The sequence below is a fragment of the Pagrus pagrus genome, assembly GCF_965226575.1.
Source record: "Pagrus pagrus genome assembly, chromosome: 24".
In the NCBI taxonomy this organism is placed as follows: domain Eukaryota; kingdom Metazoa; phylum Chordata; class Actinopteri; order Spariformes; family Sparidae; genus Pagrus; species Pagrus pagrus.
Window position 1 is genome coordinate 7,853,941 of NC_140206.1, and position 20,283 is coordinate 7,874,223.

The 20,283-nt window shown below is 43.2% G+C and overlaps 1 protein-coding gene across 1 annotated transcript in view; it reads left to right on the top strand.

Annotated features, from left to right (window-relative positions):
* The window catches only part of LOC311253499 (neuronal membrane glycoprotein M6-b-like), a 23,873-nt gene continuing 3,590 nt past the window's right edge, over window positions 1–20,283 (top strand). Inside the window, exons 1-6 of the mRNA XM_084347511.1 lie at window positions 1–159; window positions 15,598–15,784; window positions 16,752–16,911; window positions 17,346–17,514; window positions 19,756–19,829; window positions 19,915–19,980. Of these exons, the coding sequence (XP_084203637.1) occupies window positions 90–159; window positions 15,598–15,784; window positions 16,752–16,911; window positions 17,346–17,514; window positions 19,756–19,829; window positions 19,915–19,980 (726 nt within the window). The 5' untranslated portion in view covers window positions 1–89. The remainder of the gene's footprint in view (window positions 160–15,597; window positions 15,785–16,751; window positions 16,912–17,345; window positions 17,515–19,755; window positions 19,830–19,914; window positions 19,981–20,283) is intronic.

The window sequence follows — 20,283 nt, forward strand, 5'->3', positions numbered from 1 at the left end:
AGAGAGAGCATCAAGTCACCAGGACGGGCTCCACCATCCACAGACTGTAAGGTACAAGTGCCACAAGGAGACTATATTCCGCTAAAATAATGGATGGGACAAAGCCGGCCATGGAGTCCAACGCGGAGGAGACTCAAGACGAGGGACAGGAGAGCAAAGGTACGCTCGACCAGCCGCTGACAGTGGCGCGTTTCTGTGTGTTTTCCCCGTTTGGAGACGCTCTGCGCCAGCCTCGGCGGTTTAACCTACTTGCAATGGCTCCTCGCTTGTGCGCGACACAATAGCGGTGCTTTTTTTTCTTTTTTCTCCTATGTGGCCTCTCACCTATTTGAAGGCGATTTGGCGGAAAGAAAAAAAAAAAAAGCAATAACGGTCCCTCTCTGCTGCAGATGACCGAGATTAAAGCACCAATCCCCCCGAGCGTAATTTGACGTTTTTTCTGTGTATGTTGCGCCTTCGGAGGGATTTGGAGGCTGATGGAGGGGAGTAAGAAGAGGGTGGGCGGGTTGGACGTGCACGGTCTGGTTTTATGGTGCATACATTAATGCCAATTTGCTCTTTCTTTTAATGCATCATGAGCCTTAATGAGCGGCTGATAAGGAGGCGGCGCGCTCAGTGTGCACGGCTGCATTGTTCAGGTTCAGGTGTTGGAGCAGCCGCCTCATGATCCTCCCGCCGCAGCCGCTGCGATTATTATCAAGAGGCTCGGGTGTCTGATCCGACAGGAGCGTTGATTAGTCGACGCTTCTGCAACATATGAAGCCTGTGTGTGTTTTATATGAATGCAGCAGTCGAGCTGGAGGCTGCAAAAAGGAGACGATCAGAGGTGCACTTGGATGCAGATGGATGTCCATCAGTTACAATGGGGTTGTTAATGGAGCATCTGTGGGGCGCACGTATTCAGATCTGGTGTCCTTTAAATCCAGCAGCATCAAACCCAGTGTCAGTGTGCATGTGGAGGACATTAAGATAGTGTTTTATGTGCACACCAAAGACCAGCCTGTTGCTGTTTCTCTGCTGAATCTGTGTGTGGGAATATTGTAGGTGTGTCTCTTGTGCACTGGAGGGGACTCAACGCCCAAACACACAGGATGTTGGATGTGACTGATTTGTTTTCATCGTGGCTTGGTAGTAAAATCACATCCGTCAGGTTGGAGACCTCTAACAACATCTTCCCTGTAGACCCGTCTGAATGTGACTGGACACGCAGATTACACACATTTTCTGTCTGATGTGTAAATCATGAATTAAGGGTGTTTCTCTGCCCTGTTGGCTGTCAGAGAGCAGGAGAGTTGATTTTACACACTCACCTCACAGCAACATCCAGTGATTTATTCCTTCTGCTGCACTTCACTGTGCAGATGTGTTGAAACGAAGAGTTTTGTGTTTGAAGAGAGACATGCCTTGTTGCTTCAGTGTTACATAACAGCAGCTGATGTCTTTATTTTTGAAGCAGATATTTAAATTATCTAGCTTTGACATTATAAAATGGCAGGAAATGTACCATTTTGGGAACTAATGTTCGATTTTTTATTTTTAGCTTTACAAAATAGCACGAGATGTCACAATTTTGTGAGCAGTGATTTAGATTTATAGCTCAAATTTTACAAAACAGCTCAAATGTAACCATTTTGGGAACTAATATCCAGGTTTTTAGCTTCAGTGTTATAAAATGGCAGGAAATGTTACTATTTTGGGAACTAATATCCAGGCTTTTAGCTTCAGTGTTATAAAATGGCAGGAAATGTTACCATTTTGAGAACTAATACCCACAATTATAGCTTTGGTGTTATAAAACGGCAGGAAATGTCACTATTTTGGGAACTAATATTCGATTTTTAGCTTTAGTATTACAAAATGGCACGAAATGTCACAATTTCCTTGGCAGCTATTTAGATTTGTAGCTTCAACGTTACGAAACAGGATAAAATGTTACTATTTTGGGAACTAAAATTCAGACTTTTGCTTTAGTATTACACAATGGCATGAAATGTCACAATTTTTGGAGCAATCATTTAATTTTTTTGTCTCAATGTTACAAAAATGTTACTATCTTGGAAGCAAATATTCAGATTTTTAACTTCAGTATCACAGAATCACTGTCTTAAGTTAAGGTTCCGGATAAAATATGTTTTATGACCTCAAAGTCTCAGCGCCAACACACTTGAAGTGACATTAGTTGTAGTTCCTTCGGCACTTCTTGGGCCCAGCAACAGTGATACTGCTGGGTCATAGTGTATGACGTAAGGCGCAGAAGAGTGGGGTGTCCCTCAACAGTGATGTTTTTAAAAAGACATTACATCATCCTCTCCTGAGGCACGCTGCTACGCACAGGCCAGTGTCCAATGAGAGCCTCCATCATGTAACTTCAATTGTCAGAGTGGGCGCGTGTGTTTGAAGACCCTCAGGATAATTGAGCAGGAGGGCGGCCATATTTATAGTTAGCAATTAACCCTCTGTATTCGTTAATCACCATTTTATATGGATGCAGATACATTATCACGGTGCATTCACCCAGTTCCACCTCTGCAGCCCGGACTGTTGTGCTCCAGGTGTGATGTTGCGCAACTGAATCCACCCACATCGGACGACCAAAAATAGACTGGATTGGAGGGATGGCCTATTTGTTGGTGTAATCATTTGTGTGTGTGCCTTTGACATCTGGAATGTGACCATAAGCTTATAGCATCCGTTAAGAAGCTGAAGATTTACAGTGGGGGGCGTGAAGGCAAGAGCTGTCATGTAAGGAGCTTGTGTTGGTGGGTGCCAGCGCTGCCTCTTCTGCTGCAGATCAACACGTTTTCTGATTCAGGAAGCAAAGTCATAACTCCCAGATGCATCGTGTGGTAATCAAACAGCGAACAGAGAATCATCTTGTACGTCCTGCAAAGTCAGAACCTTTCATCTGACAGGTCCAGGTCAAGGGTCAGACAGGGACTGGGTATCTAAAGGTCAAAAGCCAAGTCAAGCTGGATGTATCAGGTTCATATCCAAGAAAATATAATATAATTTTCACTTCAGTTGATTATATTTTAAACAAACCTGTGACTTGAGCTGTGCTGTAGATAATTCAAACCAGTTGTACAAGCTAATGATGCTAATCTATATTGTAAGGGTTGTATTTTAGAGCCAGACTGATAAATGTTCTGTTCACACATATCGGCCAAAGAGTAACAAGAACAAGAGTTCTCTACCAAAAAGCTCCAACAAGTTCATTTTTCAACTATTAAATATGTCGCTCTGTTTACATCTTGGCCACAATTCATTAATAACTAAATTTAAGGCATCGTTATGATCTTATGTGTCACTGAAGAGCAAAAACTTTAAATTAAAAGCATCAAAGTTTCTGTATCAGTCATGCAATATTGTATTAAGAGAGTTAAATGAGGAGATTGATACCAGCCTCATTCCAACATGAAGCTAAAGCCAAGAGACGGTTAGCTTAGCTTAGGATAAAGACTGCTAGCTGGTACATGAAACAGGATACACTTGGGCTGTTGCTAGCTCGCTAACTAATGAATCTTACCTCTGTCCTGCTGAAAGTTGAAGACTGGTTGATGAGATGATATTCCTGCACTATAGCACTTCCCTGGTGCTCAAGCTCCCAATCCGGACCGCTAGATGCACAGCTAACTAAGCTACAGTTAGCGTTTCTCTGTTGAAACACTGCCCCTGTTTGTTTTGAGTCTGAATTCGACAGGTGGCCGATTCTTACATACTGCACCTTTAAATATCTGCACAACACGACCATGGATGTGATCTAAAATGGTTAAAAATGCATTTTTTCACTTCATCTTGACTTTCTTGTAAAGAAAAACAGGACGTGAGCCCTTTAAAATGATGCATTAGCTGCGATCCCAGTTGTGCTGTAAGGAGCATGTTGATTAGCCGTGACTACATTAGCCACCTTAATTATGGTAAACAGTGTATGTTGTTAATTGCATCACTTTTATGTCACTTTGCTGCGTCTCTGTGTGACATTGAGCTGAGAGTAATTACAAACTGTAAAATGAACACAGGCGGGGTTGATAATCCGTAGGAGGGGTGGTGGTGGTGGTGGTGCTGGTGCTGGTGGTGTTTGTGGGTATGGATTGATCTTTTTGCTTGATTGCGTCCTATAATCTCTAATCTGTACGTCTGTAGAGGTGCACTGTGCTCTGGACTCGGATAACGAGACGTCGGCCGCGCTCTCCGAGGCGCAATTTCATCTGATTTCATTAGTATGAAAGTTTGATTAGAGAAACAAGCAGCTCTCATGTGACATTTTGTATTTTTTACCTTTAATGTGGCGACTTTGAGGCCTCGAAAGTGTCCCTGAGAGCATTTCAAGCTCCTGTCCGTCCTCCCCTTTGTTGTAAATGATTGGCCTGTTCACACACACACACCTTCCTCTCTCTGCCTGTGTGTGTGTGTGTGTGTGTGTGTGTGTGTGTGTGTGTGTGTGTGTGTACGTGCCCGCGCTTACATAACACGTCGCTGGCTCGCCGCCTTTGGTTATGATGTTCAGATCAGAACCGTAAGAGATTACATCATCGTCTGGAGAGGGGTGCAGGTTTTGTTGAATTTTCTGCATGGCAGGGCAGAAGCTCGCTGCAGCCTCTGAAGCAACAAAGAGACCTCGTAATCTGTCTTTCAAGTTTGTTTTCTCCCCCAGTAAAAAATCTGTGATGTTTGACCCCAAGCGGAGGAAAAGATGTTAAGACTCTGTGCTGGAGATGTTTTCACACTGATTTTTTTTAAAGAAATTGGAGCTTGAACTCAAGTGAAGGTTGATTAATGTTTAAATGTTGTTTTGGGAAAATACGCCTATTTGCTCTCTTGCCAGGAAGTAGATGAGAAGATCAGGACCAGTTGCCAGGCAACCAGCAGTTACCGTTCCTGGTCAAGAAACAGCGAATTATCGTTTCATACACTTCAGTTTTTTGTACGGATTAAACAGAGTAGAGTAAGATGTAAGAGAGCTTTAGAGGTGCCCGGTAGGTGGATTTTTGCTCCCTTTGGGCCGAGCCAGGCTATCCACCTTATGCTAAGCTAAGCTAATCGCTTCACAATTAACAAACAGGCATGAGAGTGACACCACTCTCCTCTCATCTAACTCTCACTGAGAAAAGGAAAAAGCATGTGTTAGTGTTTCAAATGTATCACCTTCCGCCTCCCATTTTTAATCACTATACGACAAATAGCATGAACACGTCGTTTTTCTAACCCTTATAAGATTATTGTTTCGTCAACTGGCTACATTATTCGTACTTATTTGATTAGTTGATTAACAAGTTAGTCCAGTGGTGCCCAACCTCCATATCTGAGGAGTTACAAGATTGTACAAGAATGTACAAGATATAAAGAAAACACATGCATTTTTCTGCCATTTGCCAAGTTGTTAATATGATTTTTACCTTTTTAACCTTCTGAAAATGCGTGTTTAGGACCTGATGTTCATATGTGGAGGTGGAGGGGATGGTAGTGGAGGCTGCCAAGCCAGTGACCACTGTTCAAGACTGCGTTTCAACATTTGTAATCATGAAACCCACTATACAATTTCCAGCAACCAAAAAGAGCTAAAACATGATCTTTTCCTATCTGTGGTTTGCAGAAACAAACGTTGCCAACATGTATTCAGGTGGTTGGGTTGGTTTTTAGGGATCACAGGTCAAAATGTTTGGGAATCGATGCATTAATTGTGCATTTGTAGCCATTTATTAAAGCAAAACTGTGAATATGTGCTGGTTTTCTCTGACAGTATATTGAATATCCTTGGGTTTTGGACTGTTGTCGGACAAATGAATATGAAAATGAAGATGTCACCTTGGGCTCTGGGTGTTTTTCACTATTTCCTGGCATTTCTAATTGAACACAAACAACAAAATTAGCTGATTATGGCTCTAAACTCACCTGACCAAAACCTCCAGTGAGTGAGCAGATTTCAATTTCATGGCCGCAACAGTGAAAATATATTCAGCACCACAGTCCAGCTGAGTCCAAGTCGAGTCCTTGAATCTAAAGGCCAACCTGGTGTTTGATGACGGGGCGGCGGCGGAGGAGCCGGTCCGTTCTGCCTGCTGGTGCTGACATTTAGTTTGTGTTGCTGATAAATATTGGACAGCTTCCCTCCCCTGTCGTCTCGACCTTACAGTAGATCAAACATGTTGCAATAAACATTTTAATCCTTCACGGATCGTTGTGGCTGTACTGTAAATATTAGAAGGTGGCTGGTGCTCCTTTTTTTGAATGAACTTGTCGCCCACGTTAGTGTGTGAGTCCTTGTAATCCACTTTAGAGGCCGAAGAAAAATCACTGCTGCCACACACATGAATCCTGAGAAGCTTCTTCGCCACACACATTATTCAGCTCTGTGTTTGTGTGTTAGATGCTAAAGTTAGCATTCCTGCTTTGGATGATGCTTTTTAAACAACCTTACTTTCTTTTAGCCATGCTAACAAGCATAATTTGCTATATATTTGACAACTGGGGAGTATTTAAAGGAACAGTTCACCCAAAAATGAAAATTCAAGTCTTTATCTTCTCGTCCTCATGCGGATTAAAAGTCATGTCAAGTTTTGCAAATCATTTCTGGAGCTTCACAGCAAAAAAGTGTTGCAGCATTCTGCTAAACGACTGAAGTAGATGGGGACTTGTTTTTATACGTTTTATAACAACCAAAAAAAAACATAAAATGGCTCCATACAGCTCGTCCACTGTTGCAGCTAAGCTAAAAATGTTAGCAAACAGCGTTCTTTCCAATCAATTCAGGATCTCAGGGCTTCTGGAGACTTAGATTTCACTGTAGAAGCTGACAAGGATCCATTTTATGTTTCTTTATTTGTGTTTTTTAACATTTTTAAACAAGTCCTCATCTACTTCAGTCGTTTCGGAGAATGCTTCGACACTTATTTGCTGTGAAGCTCCAGAAATGTTTAACTTACTACAAAACTTAGCCCGACTTTCCAATCGGAGTAGATAATGACTGAATTTTTCATTTTTGGACGAACATATCCTTAAAATCGCCAAACACAAATGCCAAGCTTCGTCCACGAATGCATTTTAACCATCAGTAGGAAAACTGACTATAATAGTAGCTGGTTTGGACATTTTCTCTCACACACACCCACATACACTCGAATGCGTAGACTCGCTGTTACTGGCATCCATCTCCTACTTGACTTTGTTACACATAACCACCCCTCACTCTGGCTGAATCTCTGCCTCTCTCTAGTTTTCATCTCTTTATGGCAGTGACGATATCAAGAAACAAAAAAAAAAAAAAAAAGAAAGGCTCCCACACACAGAGTGGAATAAAGGACTTATAAGATGAAGTTGGAGCTGTTTCCTGCAGTTTCTGATGACTTTCAGATGCGTTATTATAGTAATTGGGATAATTCTGGCTAGTTGCCGTCACATATTTGATCTCTGACGAACAAAAAAAGATACGCAGCGTAGTCTCCAGGGCAAACGAGTGTGCGTGAGAGAGGTTTTACTTCTTCTTTAATCATTTATTACACATGATTTTGTCCTTACGTGCTCCCAAACTGTACAAATCACCACTTTTTGTCCTCCTAGCCCTGCTCGCCATCTTCTCCTTTCTCCTCCCTGCCTCTTCTTCTTCTTTTTCTTCTTCTTCTTCTTCTTCTTCTTATCTCTCGTTCCCACACACACACACTCATGCACACACACCCTTCGCCTATTCTCCTCTCGCCCCGGAGGTGTGTGAGGTTGTGGGAGCATGTGAAAGCCGTCACACAGCGAGAAGCTCATGTGTTCCTCATTTGAAGCCATTTGCCCAAAGCATGCTGTCAGCCTCCATCTGGATATGTGTGTGTGTTGTGTATGTTTACGTGTCAATGACCAGGAGTGGTTTAGGGGAATGTCTGTGTCGGTGCTTCGCTTGCACTGAAGGATGAAGCTCTATTTTTTGCAGGAGTGTGGGTGAGACCGTGCGGTATGTTCATATTCAGCCCTCTCCGTCCCCACACTGCGGTCGCATTTATATTTAAATTTTGCTTTCTCTGCTCGTACGTTCAACAGAACAAACACTTTTTTTTAGCATGAATGTGTCTCGTTGCCGTTTCTTTTCTGCACGGATGCTGACTGAGTTGCGGAAAATCCCTTAAAAAGGCAACTGCTTATTTATTGTATATAAAGAAAAGATGTTATTCAAGAAAAAAGTGTGTGCAGGATCTGTCTGGGTCCAGATCCGGACCTATTTTTGACCTCGGGTCAAGTGGATAGCTTTTGCTCCTAAGGGGGATGCTGCTGCTAGCTAACATTAGCCACAATATCTAAAGTTAGCTTACATTAGCAACTTTAAGCTACACGTCATACAAGACTAAGTAAGGCCCCCATCAAATCACCTGCTGGCTAACGTTAATCAACATTAGCCACATAATATGAAATTTGCTAACATGAGCTAACAGCCATAAAGTTAGCTTACATTAGCCACTTTTAATCTACTGGTTAAGCATCAAACTGCCTGTTGGCTAACATAAACTAACATTAGCCACAATAGCATTGCTAACATGAGCTAACAGACACCATATCTAAAGTTAGCTAACGTTAGCCACCATAACTTACTGGTCATACAAGCACAAGTGATGCTGTAGCAGCAAGCTTTTCTTTCTTGTGCATACATTAGCAAATATTTGCCGCCATATTTTAAGTTAGCTAACATTAGCCACCTTAACGTTAGCCACCATATATAAAATTTGCTTACATTAGCTGACATTAACCTCCACATATAAAGTTAACTTACATTTGCTAACAGCCACCATATCTAAAGTGCTAACATTAGCCACTTTAAGCTACTGGTCCTACAAGACCAAGTTTTGCTGCTTTTTCTCTGTTAATTATAATTGTAGATGTAATAATTTGGGGTTTTGGACTGTTGGTATAACAAAAAGACATTTAAAGACATCACTACGGCTTTGGGGAGTTTATTTTCACTATAATTTCATCTTTTGTGGACTATACAATTAACTAATACATGAACTGATAGCAAAACAGTCGTGACAGAAGCAACAGATTACAATAATCGGAATGCGTCCCCCTCCAACGCTGCTATGTTTGAACCCCAGTCTGCAGTGTGGGTATATGAATAGCAGCAAGTGGCAGGTTGGCGCAGCACGCCTTGTTCCTGAGAGATGCCAACCTCCTCTGGCCTTCCTCCATCACCCACTGATGCCCAATCTGCTGCTCTCATCCACGGCCCATAAAACGACTGATTCCGATTAGCACTCGTCATCGTTAGCCACGGCTGACATCGATAAATGACTGGGCCCGTTTGATGAGTAGGTCACTGTGTGTCTCAGTCTCAGGCTGGGGTCTGATTGGCCCGGCTGTGAAACTATTATTTAGATCGTTTCGGATGATGTAAGCTGTGTTTTTTTTTGGGTTTGTGGCGGGTCAGCCTCCCACAGTAAGTGTATCTGTGTTACAGTAAATGTGCTGCAGTAGCTCGTATCTGTTGGTCCCTTGTGCTGACTTCACACACTCACACACATACAATGCTTGCGAGCCCCCGGGGCTACTGGAAAGTGAATCTCCATAATCACATCAGGGGGAGGAGGGTGGAGTGGAGGCGAAGGGGCCAGGGGAGGGCCACTGACTTCTTTGACATCTCAGGCAAAGTGACATTAGCCAAGTCGGTTGCGTAACTGCAGAGCCATTCACTTCAATGGTAGAGCACTTCTGGCCAGGGGGGCCATTTTACATTTTGGTGGAACAAGACCTCAACTAATGGCGTTCACTTCGCTCCACTGAGCCGCCAGACGGCAACTCAGGACAGGTGATCCTGCTTCGATTAGAAACCAGAGAGAGCTGATAAGAGACTTTTCACACTGCGTAGGCGGTCAGTGGACTATCTGCCATCTCTGTTTAGGTGAAGTCCTTGCACCCTGCAGTCAGACGGTTTTAAATAAACCTGTTTAATATTCTGCTGTTAATTGGTCTCTCCTCGTTACACAAAATAGCCCCAAAGGACAAAAAAATACAGCTTTCTTACATCATATTGTGTCATAATAAACTCCAAATTATGAGATTGCCTGATGATAAGCCAGCTGTCCCTAAACTTTCTCGAGCACCTCAGTTCATGTTGGCTATGGATACAAATTTACCCCAAATAAAGATGAAAAGAATAAATGAAAAACTAAAAAGTGCTACATAATGTTACATTATTCAATGTTAAAGTCTTAAAGGTTACCTAAACTTTTCTTACATTAGCTACCTTGATAACATTACCTAAAATTAGCCTCCATATATAAACTTTGCTAACATTAGCCAACAATGTACACGATATATAAACTTTGTTAACAATAGCTAACACTGGCTACCATATCTTGCTAACTTTAGCAACATAAGCCTCCATATATAAACTTTGCTAACATTAACTAGCTTCCATAGCTTGCTTACATTAGCAATGCAACATGTTTTATCCAGGTAAGAAAGAAATCTTCATTAATGAGTCTTAAAGCAACTAGATTAAACATTAAAAACAGACTCTTGCAGCACCCGTCAGAGGCCTCTCGCTCTCTGCTGCACATCTACTGTATGTGTTGTTGACCCTGATGGACCACAGCAGAGAACATCAGGTCAGTAGGAGATGTCCCACTGCACTCTATGTGAGTGTTACACCAAGAGACAAAAACACTTGCAGAAGGACCTGAAGTCACCCTGAGAACAGATGAATATTTGATGTTTGAGAGAGCGTGTGAGCCTGATGCAGCTGCATGTAGGTTACCTTTTCCTCTGGTGGGCTTGAACGTAGATGAATTCCTGTGTTTTGCAATAATAACCTGCTGGTACTTTGCGGTTCAGACGCAAACAAGCCGATTTGTAACAGTCTGTGTGTGTTTCTCTGCCCCATCTGTGTTTGCATTTCTATGTTTTACAGTCAACATAGGTGGGTGAATCTTGGGAATTGAGTCGCTCGTCCAGCTGTTACAGTTGAGCCCAGGTTGGCTACAGAGGGATGGATGGAGGGCAGCAACATCCAGCAGATCAGCAGGATAAAAAGTATTGATCACGCAGCAGAGCGCCTGAGAGCAGGATTTAAAAAGAGTTGTGCGGTCCATCACGCTCAATTACGGCCCCGGACCGATGCTGCCGACCTCGTGGCCTTCATAATGCTGCATATCTCACAAACAGCAGATTAGGGTCGAGAGAAGAAGGTTGGTGATGGCGGCTGGCGTCATCCTCTTACCTGGCACAGAGAGCATCGTGTCCTCTTGATCAATGTCCAGAAACAAGCCGATTACTGAGAATGTTTGACGAAGGGGGTGAAATTATTACCTGATAAAAGATCACGTAATAACGCTTCCACAGTTCTAGGTCGTCAGTTTTGAGGATTTTCTGATTTTCTTCACACAGTATTGATTATTTTTGAGATTTGGCAGCCTGGCGAGTGGCTATCGTTGTGTAAAGTCCAATTCGGGAGGTGGTTTGGGTGTTTGGACGGGTCGTACCTAGGGGTTTCCATGCAGGAGAGCAGGTTTCACGTCCGTGTGTGACCGAGAAACATACGAAAATGATGTTACGTGGTAGTTTTGACACCTAAATCTAACCAAACCAACCAAACTGTTATTACGCCGGGTGTATATCGTCTGTATTTGGGCTCTGAACGCTGCCAAAATGGGTATGACCTTCACTCGGTCCTGCACCTGAATGCATCACATGTGGACGCTTGATAAGTTCATTGATCGCTAGTTGCTATGAGGGATTATTAGCTACATCTTGAGTCTATAGGTTCAGATGGTCTGACTACACTGTGGCACTGTCGCTAAATCCCCAGATTTAAGCAATTATGGTGTCATAACTGATAGAAACAACGAGAAAAACAAGTCAGAAACAACTTGTAATAAAGCGTAATTATCCTTTGAGGAAACACAGCCTTGTTTTTGACTTTGTGATGGCTTTTGATTTTTCTCCCACAACATTCCTGCTATTTAAGGAGGATTTATTGACATGCGACACAATTAAAACCACTGTGAAGTAAAATTAACAACAGAAAAGTACAAGTCTTACTCTCTCCATCTCTCTCCAAGGTCGCCCTCAGCTCTTGTGGGAATCTACCCATAATGCACTGTGAGGAAATTGCCCCATAATGAATACAGCACTTCTAAATCGGAGTAGAGCTGCAGGCAGCGAGCAGACCGGCCGCTGAAATATTCACAAAGCTTTATTAACGCTGTTATTCCTGGCAGATGCAAACAGTTGGACGACCATCATGGTTTGTGCAGTTTATGGCCGATTATTAGCTCTCAGGACCGTCGATGTCGTCGTCTCTCTGCTTTTTTCTCTCAGTTTAGTCGAGGAAATCGATAGTTTCAGAGACAAACGGCAGATTAATTCAGGCGTTATTATCGAGAGATGACAGATGAAAGAGAACACAGTCCAGTTTATATTTACTGCACTTATTTTAAAATGCTGTACTTGATCTATATCACAGTTGTTTTAAAAATAGGACAAATCCAAAGGAGGTGCAGATTGTCTCTTTGGTGCAGATTGTCTCTTTTTTAGACGACACAAACTACGACTTAATACAGAAAACCTGTTAGAGTATTAATCCTAAAATAAGTGTCTTAGTGACTGTAACCTAAACTTAAAGCTCTTGCAGTGTAATCAATGTTTTTATAATAACATTACATCATTTTTAGCGTCTTTTAGCTCAATGTTTTGGTCCTACAGCCCGATATTTGATTATTTTTAGTTCCCTCTCACAGCAAAATAATTAGGATAAACCTATAGTTCACTACTTGCCCAGCACCAAATAGCAAACAGACTATGTTAGTTAAAAGCTGGAGCGTAAAGCAGCTAAAGATGTTTTCCTGGGAAGATGGTGGAGACCAAAAATAGAGCAAAAAGGAGAGTTTACTTCTGTAGCTTCTGGATGTGTAGATTAGCACATGGTGATGATGTGTCAGGGTTTGAGGCTTGTTTGTAGCTAAAATAACTGGATCTACTGTAGAAAAAATGGTGAAAACCTCCGTCGTTCATCACTTTATCAACAACAGAGTGAATTATAGAAACACTGGCGGTGGAATAATCTGGATTTAGGATCAGAGGCTTTAATCTGAAGTCGCTGCGAGTCTGAGAGGAAACAAATCTTTACTTTTCTGTCGGTTTTTAAACGTGACAACACAGAAATCAAGCTCACGTTCTGGTGTTTATCCCTCTCTCATCACACAGTGTTTCATCAGTTTGACCCACTTCCTGAAACAGAACCACCAGAACCTGGATGTGAGATACTTTCCCTCCACATTTCTTATCATCACGTTCACATCCTGCCGATCTCCACGTCTTGATTCAGGTTACATCACTCTACATCAGTCTGTGTGTGTGAAGGGCTACGGCGCCGCTGAACTGGGTCGTGGGTAACGCGTTTCTATGGCAACTGCTATTTGCCGGGCCCTGGGGCCAAGAGCTGCCTTTCGCTTACACTTTCTCTCTCTCTCTCTCTCTCTGTTCTGCCTCCTTCTTCACCTCCTTCTCCTTCTTCTTTGTTCCTCGGCCGGCTTTCCATCAACCTCCCCTCTCCGATCACCTCGCGCTCGCTTCCTTCTCCATCGTCTTCCTCCTAAAACATCTCGCCCGAGCGATTAACTCCAGTACAAACGTGAGGCGTGCAGTCATATTTCAACGAGAGAGGAGGAGGACCGGAGGTAGCGAGATGCTGCGAGGTATAAAAACCCAGAGCGATGGCCCCGGCCTCGGTGTGTCACCTAAATTCTGCTCTAATGAATAGTCCATTGATTTCCATTAGGGGCCGGCTGCTGCTGACCACTCCGGCCTGTCTGCTTCCCATTAGCGCACTTTAGGCTGACAAACAGTCGTAGCCACGGGGCGGACCAGGCCAGATGAGATCAAACCTGTGAGTTCAACCATGAAGGGAGGAGAAAGAGTTAACAGAGGGAATAATATTTAATACCAGGCGAGTAAATCTCCTCTTTGAAAGGAGGTTTAGTCAAAGCCGAGATAACGTCACCTGGCAGGGTTTATTCTCCTCTCTATCAAACTAAATTACCTGTTGAGGTCGACCTTTTATAGCAGGATGGAGCGTTTTAAACATCATCGTATCGACCCGCTGAGTCCATCCCATCCTCCCTCCTCCTCCTCCCCCCGAGGCCCGGCCTGTTTCTCAGCTCAGAACCATCCAGTCCTTATCAGCTCCACCTCTCCCATCAGCTTCCTTCATTAACATTAATAGGATTTGGATCTATTATGCAACGAGCCTCCCGCTTCGGTTACGCAACGCAGTCTTCAGCAGGAGTAGCGGCTCTTAGATTTACGGCTCAGACATGAAGAGGAAGAGGTTTTTCAATACCTGACCCCCCACAGTGAGGTCAGAAGCAAATCAGGGCACCAGAGGTATGGTCTCAATCACTAGTTCTTCAACGTAACGTGATGTTTATTTAGTGGATTTAGTGTAAAACAGACGATGAAGCTTCAGGTTGTGTTTGAAAAGTCGCCTGTCCTCAAAATAATCCTCCCCAGCTCCACCTCCTTCAGAAAATGGTCACTTCTGGCGAGAAAAACCAAGATGGCGACGACCACGAGGCTTAAAACCCAACGAGTGAACACAGTTGTTGAGATAAATCAAAAATCACAACGGCCGACTTCACGGCGCTGCTCCAGGAAAGGTCCTGGGGTCACCAAACTCAGGAAACTACGAACGTCTCCAACATTATTCATGAAGATCGTGTTAATAGTTGATGAGAAGGTTCCTTCTGGACCAACAGACCAACTTCTTCTGCTGCTGTCGTCAGTAAAAACCATCCAGCAGCTTCAGTCCCGGCCCGAGTCCAGTCCGGCTCTGACAAATATAAAAACGTTTAGATTCAACTAAACTTCTCGACATGAAAAATCGATGCTTCACATTTCTTTTTTGCACAATTGGAGCACGTTGTCATGGAAACAGCAAAGTGGCACACACACAAGACAGTTCATTTTTTTTTTTTTTCTCTTTTCTTTCAGAGTAACTTCCTGCTTCGCTTTGCCGGAGGAGCTATTTTTAAACGGGGTTGTTATATAAGATGCGACTCTTGTGCTTCGATACGACGATGTTGTTACTTTCCTCTCCGCTGTGATGACGATGACAGCATCTCCAGCATCTCAGAGGTTCAACCCCAAAACTAAAAAGTGTCCCTCCTCTGATGCCCTAGAAAAGAAACGGCATTTAAAAATCATTTATTTAGGATCAGCTCATGAGTTATTCATGCGTTCTGGTCAAAAGACACACAAAGAAGCTTCTGAGACGTTACTTTAAAGACAAAAAAGGAGGAGACGGAGATGTTTTTTGGAGCAGGATGAGAGCTCGTAGCGCCGTTTCCATGTAATATTCAGCAACTCCCGGCCGAGCTCGACTGTGAAAGATGCTGATTAGCAGCACGACACGAAGAGTTGATCTTCACTGTGTAGACTTGACGTCCACGGCAGGTTTTTCTGCAACATGAAGCAGCAGCGGACCAAAAGTGTTGCAGCGAGTGTCATCATCATCATCAGAGGTGTCATTTTGCTGCAGTCTGCTCTGTGTTTTCGCTTCATCTTGGTTTGTTCTCTCTTTGTATCAGTGGATTAAACCCTCCTCCCTCCTCTCTCTCCCCCCTGCAGGATGCTTCGAGTGCTGCATCAAGTGTCTGGGCGGCGTGCCCTACGCCTCGCTGGTGGCCACCATCCTCTGCTTCTCAGGCGTGGCTCTGTTCTGCGGCTGCGGCCACGTGGCGCTGACCGGCACCCTGACCATGCTGGAGAACCACTTCTCCAGGGTCACCACCGACCACGCCACCCTCGCCATGGTGTAAGTCGCTGCCGCAGACGTCCTGGTGACACGTAGAGAGCGAGGAGCCTCACAAGTTGTAGGAAAACGATGAATCACTGAAGAGCTCCTGGCATCATTAATAGTTTGAGTAGAAACAGCAGTGAAGATACGACCGCTGCAGTTATTAAATCTGTCGAGGACAGCCGCCCACATCGTCTGCCATAACTCAGAAGACCCTAAAACTATAAGATGTCTCCTAACTCAAGTGAGAGACTGTACAGACAGTGTAGATGAAGAGGAGGAGGCGTTTACAACATCTCGTCTGTCAGATTGATTCATAATGTCATACGGAGGATTGATTCCCAATGAGACACTGTTAAAGCTTCACTGAAAGTAGCCACCATAAGCTGTACTGATAAAACCAGCTAACATTAGCCATCAGAAGCTACTAGTTACGCCTCAGTAAATGCAGCCAACATTTCCCATAAGATACTTGTTGTATTCTGACTAAAGTTTGCTAACGTTAGCTGGCATACAGGTAATATGTATTTAAAATTAGCTAACATTAGCCACCATAAGTTACTCATATCCCTCTAAAATTAGCTAACATTAGCCATCATCAATTACTGGTCATATCTATAAAGTTAGCCAACGTTAGCCTAAATTACCTTGTTTCGGCTGAAGTTGGCTAATATTAGAAACCATAAGCTACTGGTCATATCCCTCTAAAGTTAGCTAACATTAGATATCATCAGTTACTGGTCCTATCTATACAATTAGCCAACATTAGCCACCATAAGCTACTTGCTACTTATATCCCTCTAAAGTTGGCTAACTATAGCCATCTGGTCTCATATTGTCTAAAGTTTGTTAACATTAGCACACAAGCTACTCGTGATAGTTAGCCAACATTAGTCACCGTATGCGACTGGTCATATTCTCTAAAGTTAGCTAACATTAGCCATCTTCAGCTACTAAATCAGTGATTTTCTGCGTGTTTGTTCAGAATCCAGATCTTTCAGTACATCATCTACGGCATCGCCTCCTTCTTCTTCGTCTACGCCATCATCCTCCTGGCTGAGGGCTTCTACACCACCAGCGCTATCAAGAAGGAGCTGCAGAGCGACTTCAAGACCACCGTCTGTGGACGCTGCATCACTGCCTTCGTACGTCCACACACACACACAAACAGCAGCTGCAAATCAACACACCCACTGACCCAGTTACACCCCAAAGTAAAGCCTCTAAATGAGATTTTAATCACCTTGATGTGTGTTTTATAATGTCCTTACTCAGGAGCAGAACATGAATTCATAATGTTTTACAAGAGGTCACCATGAAGGTGTTGCAGAGCCTGAATCACAAACCTCTGCTACACATTCAAAGATGCATAAGAAAGAAAGACGCACAAACAGTCGAGCCCTTGAGGGAAACTCTGGCACAGTTTGTCCTTTCTAGCCTGATTATTCTAATTGCTGCAGATGTCCAGCAACATTAGCTTAAACACAGACTCTGGATGTGAGTGTGAGGTCTTTGAGGAATAATATTAACCTATTTTCTTTAATTCAACTCAAATGTTTCTCTCTTTTCTTTTCTCCAGTTCATGTTCCTGACCTACATCCTCTTCCTGGCCTTCCTCGCCATCTTCGGCTTCACGGCGATACCCGTGTTCCTCTTCTTTAACATGTGGACCACCTGCGCCGCCATGAGGTCTCCCGACGCCAACATCACCTCTCCCGACTCCATCTGCGTGGACGTCAGGCAGTACGGTAAGTACGCGGTCGAGACATCGAGGACAGCGCGTCCTTCGTACTTTCGCTCTGCTTCTGCACACCTGATCTAATTAAAGGTGACACATTTTCATTATGGTTTAATTGGATCAGGTGTGCAGGAGCAGAACTTGAAGGACAGGTGGGCCTTGAAAACTGGGTAACACAGCAGAAAATAGCTTTTAAAGGCACAATATCTTCTTTATCTTCAAAATTAAAGATGTTGTGACTTCATGTCAGCAACAAGGCTCGTGGCAAATGTGTAAAATCAGCAAAGCAACTGCCAAAAAGTAACACAAGAGCCTAAACTGCACGTTCAAACGCAACATGTTGCGTCTCCTTCAGATATTTTGATGTGCAGCTGAAGTAAAAAGGATCAGACTGCACGCTGTGTTCAATGTCTTCAGAGTTTAAGAGAAGTTCCCCTGATCAAGGCGAGTGCGCTCAAACGTGCCGACGAGCCTCGGCGATAAAAGCTTTTTACTGTGCACATAAAAGAAACATCCCGGTGCCGCTCGCTGTTTTCACAATGTAGCCCAGGCTTCACCTGCAGGAGAGTAAAGTGTAGAACGAGGCCAACTGCAGCCATCGTTAGGCCTCATAACTCACTGTTATATCTCTCCATAAAGTTATAATAATAATAATAATATATAATATATATTTATTTTTTTTCATGATACTCAAAGACTAACATAAGATAATATTAACACAAGTACAGGAAGTAAGCGTACTCATATCTCACTAAAGGTACCCACCATTAGCCTTCAGAAGCTAAGGTTATAGGCTATCTCTCTATAGTTAGCAAACATTAGCCACCATAACTACTGGCCATATCTCTAAAGTTAGCTAATATTATAAAGTTAGTTAACATTAGCCATCATAAGCTACTCGTGATAGATAGCCAACATTAGTCACCATATGCTACTGGTCTCATTTCTCTAAAGTTAGCTAGCTACTGGTTAGCTTATTTTTTTAAGATGGCTACTACTACTACTACTACTTGTAGCAGTCATAGCTCCCTAAATTTAGTCAACATTACCTATATTCTTCTTTTCACTAAACTTTGCTAACATTAGCTAAGCGACTGGTCATATCTCTCTGTAGTTAGCAAAGTTAGTCTAAAGTTAGCAAACATTGGCCATCATAAGCTACTGCATGGTTATATCTTTGTAACATTAATGAATATTAGCCATAAACTACAGGCCTTATTTTGTCTAAAGTCAGCTAACATTAGCCACTGTTAGCTACTGGTCATATCTCCCTATAGTTAGCTAACATTAGCCATGATAAAAAAACTGGCCATATGTCTCAAGTTTGCTAATATTAATCATCATAAGCTACAACATCTCTCTAAAGTAAGCTAACATTAGCCATCATATGCTACTAGTCATATCTTTGTGAAATTAGCCAACATTAGCCATAAACTACAGGCCTTATTTTCTCTAAAGTAAGCTAACATTAGCCATCATAAGCTACTGGTCATATCTTTATAACATCAGCCACCATTAGCCACAATAAGCTCCAGGCTAGTTAACATTAGCCACCGTTAGCGACAGTCCGTCTCATATTGGAGCAGCAGAACCACAGTATACATTTATATAACATGTAACTCTGCAGGCTTACTGCTCTCTGTCTCTATACACCAGAGTATAAACATGACATATTTATCTCCACTTCACTTAAAATGTTATTTTCTATACAGGAAGAGATGAAAAAAACACATTTAGATTATTGAGCTCCTGATTGGATCTCTATGAAAATCCACCTTCCCGCAGTAATACGACGCAGCAACACTCTCCTGAGATTGCACATCTCGTTATCTGTGCGACGGCCTAATGTACAGTATGTGACCCACATCTGAAGGACAGCTGGCCCGCTCGCAAAGTAGGATGAGGATCACATAATGCTTCATTTGGCAGTCGTACTGTACGACCGTGTGAAATATTAACCCCAATTACTGCCTGAAAGCAAATTATTAGCAGCAGTTACAGCTGATGTGCGAACGTTAATTGATTTTCTGATCTTATTTAATGTTATGAAGTAAAATCAGCTTCTACCAGCAACTTTTCCATCATGTTTTCTTACAGTTAGGAGACAGTGACCCATATGTTCCCTGTAGGAGCGGCTCAGAGGCCGTTTCCTTTAATCTTTATCCGAGCCTGATTCATAATTCCTTCAATCAAACCGTCTCGGGGGAGGAAAAAGGCGGTCCTGTGATGTTTCATCTCTCTGATCCTGTAGGTATTATTCCCTGGAACGCCACACCGGGAAAAGCTTGCGGAGCCACACTGGGTGAAATCTGTGACACGAGCGAGGTGAGAGGACGCCGACCTTTTTTTATATTATATCTCATCTTCATCGTCCTCCCTCCGCTAATCTTCTCCTTTTCTTCACCCACAGTTCTACTTGTCCTACCACCTCTACATTGTCGCGCTTGCCGGCGCCGGCGCCACCGTCATCGCATTGGTAAGCCGCTCGCGATCCCACTGATAATGATGCTCCTTCACAAATGTGCACGTTGCCATGGCGTGCTTATCTGTTGCCGTGGCAACCCCGCCTCTCACGTTTATCATTCTATGAGGTTGAAATCCAAAACGCTGCTGCTGCGTGAGCGTGTAGAGACGGGGTCAGCGTTTTACTCTCAGCTGTGGAGGCGGACTGTTTTTGTTTTACGTCCAGGGAAAAAAAGGCAGTAAGCGCCTCTCCAGATGTAACGCTAGGTCATCGCTCTGTGCTGTGAGCTTCTCCAGCTCGTTTATCTGGAAGGTA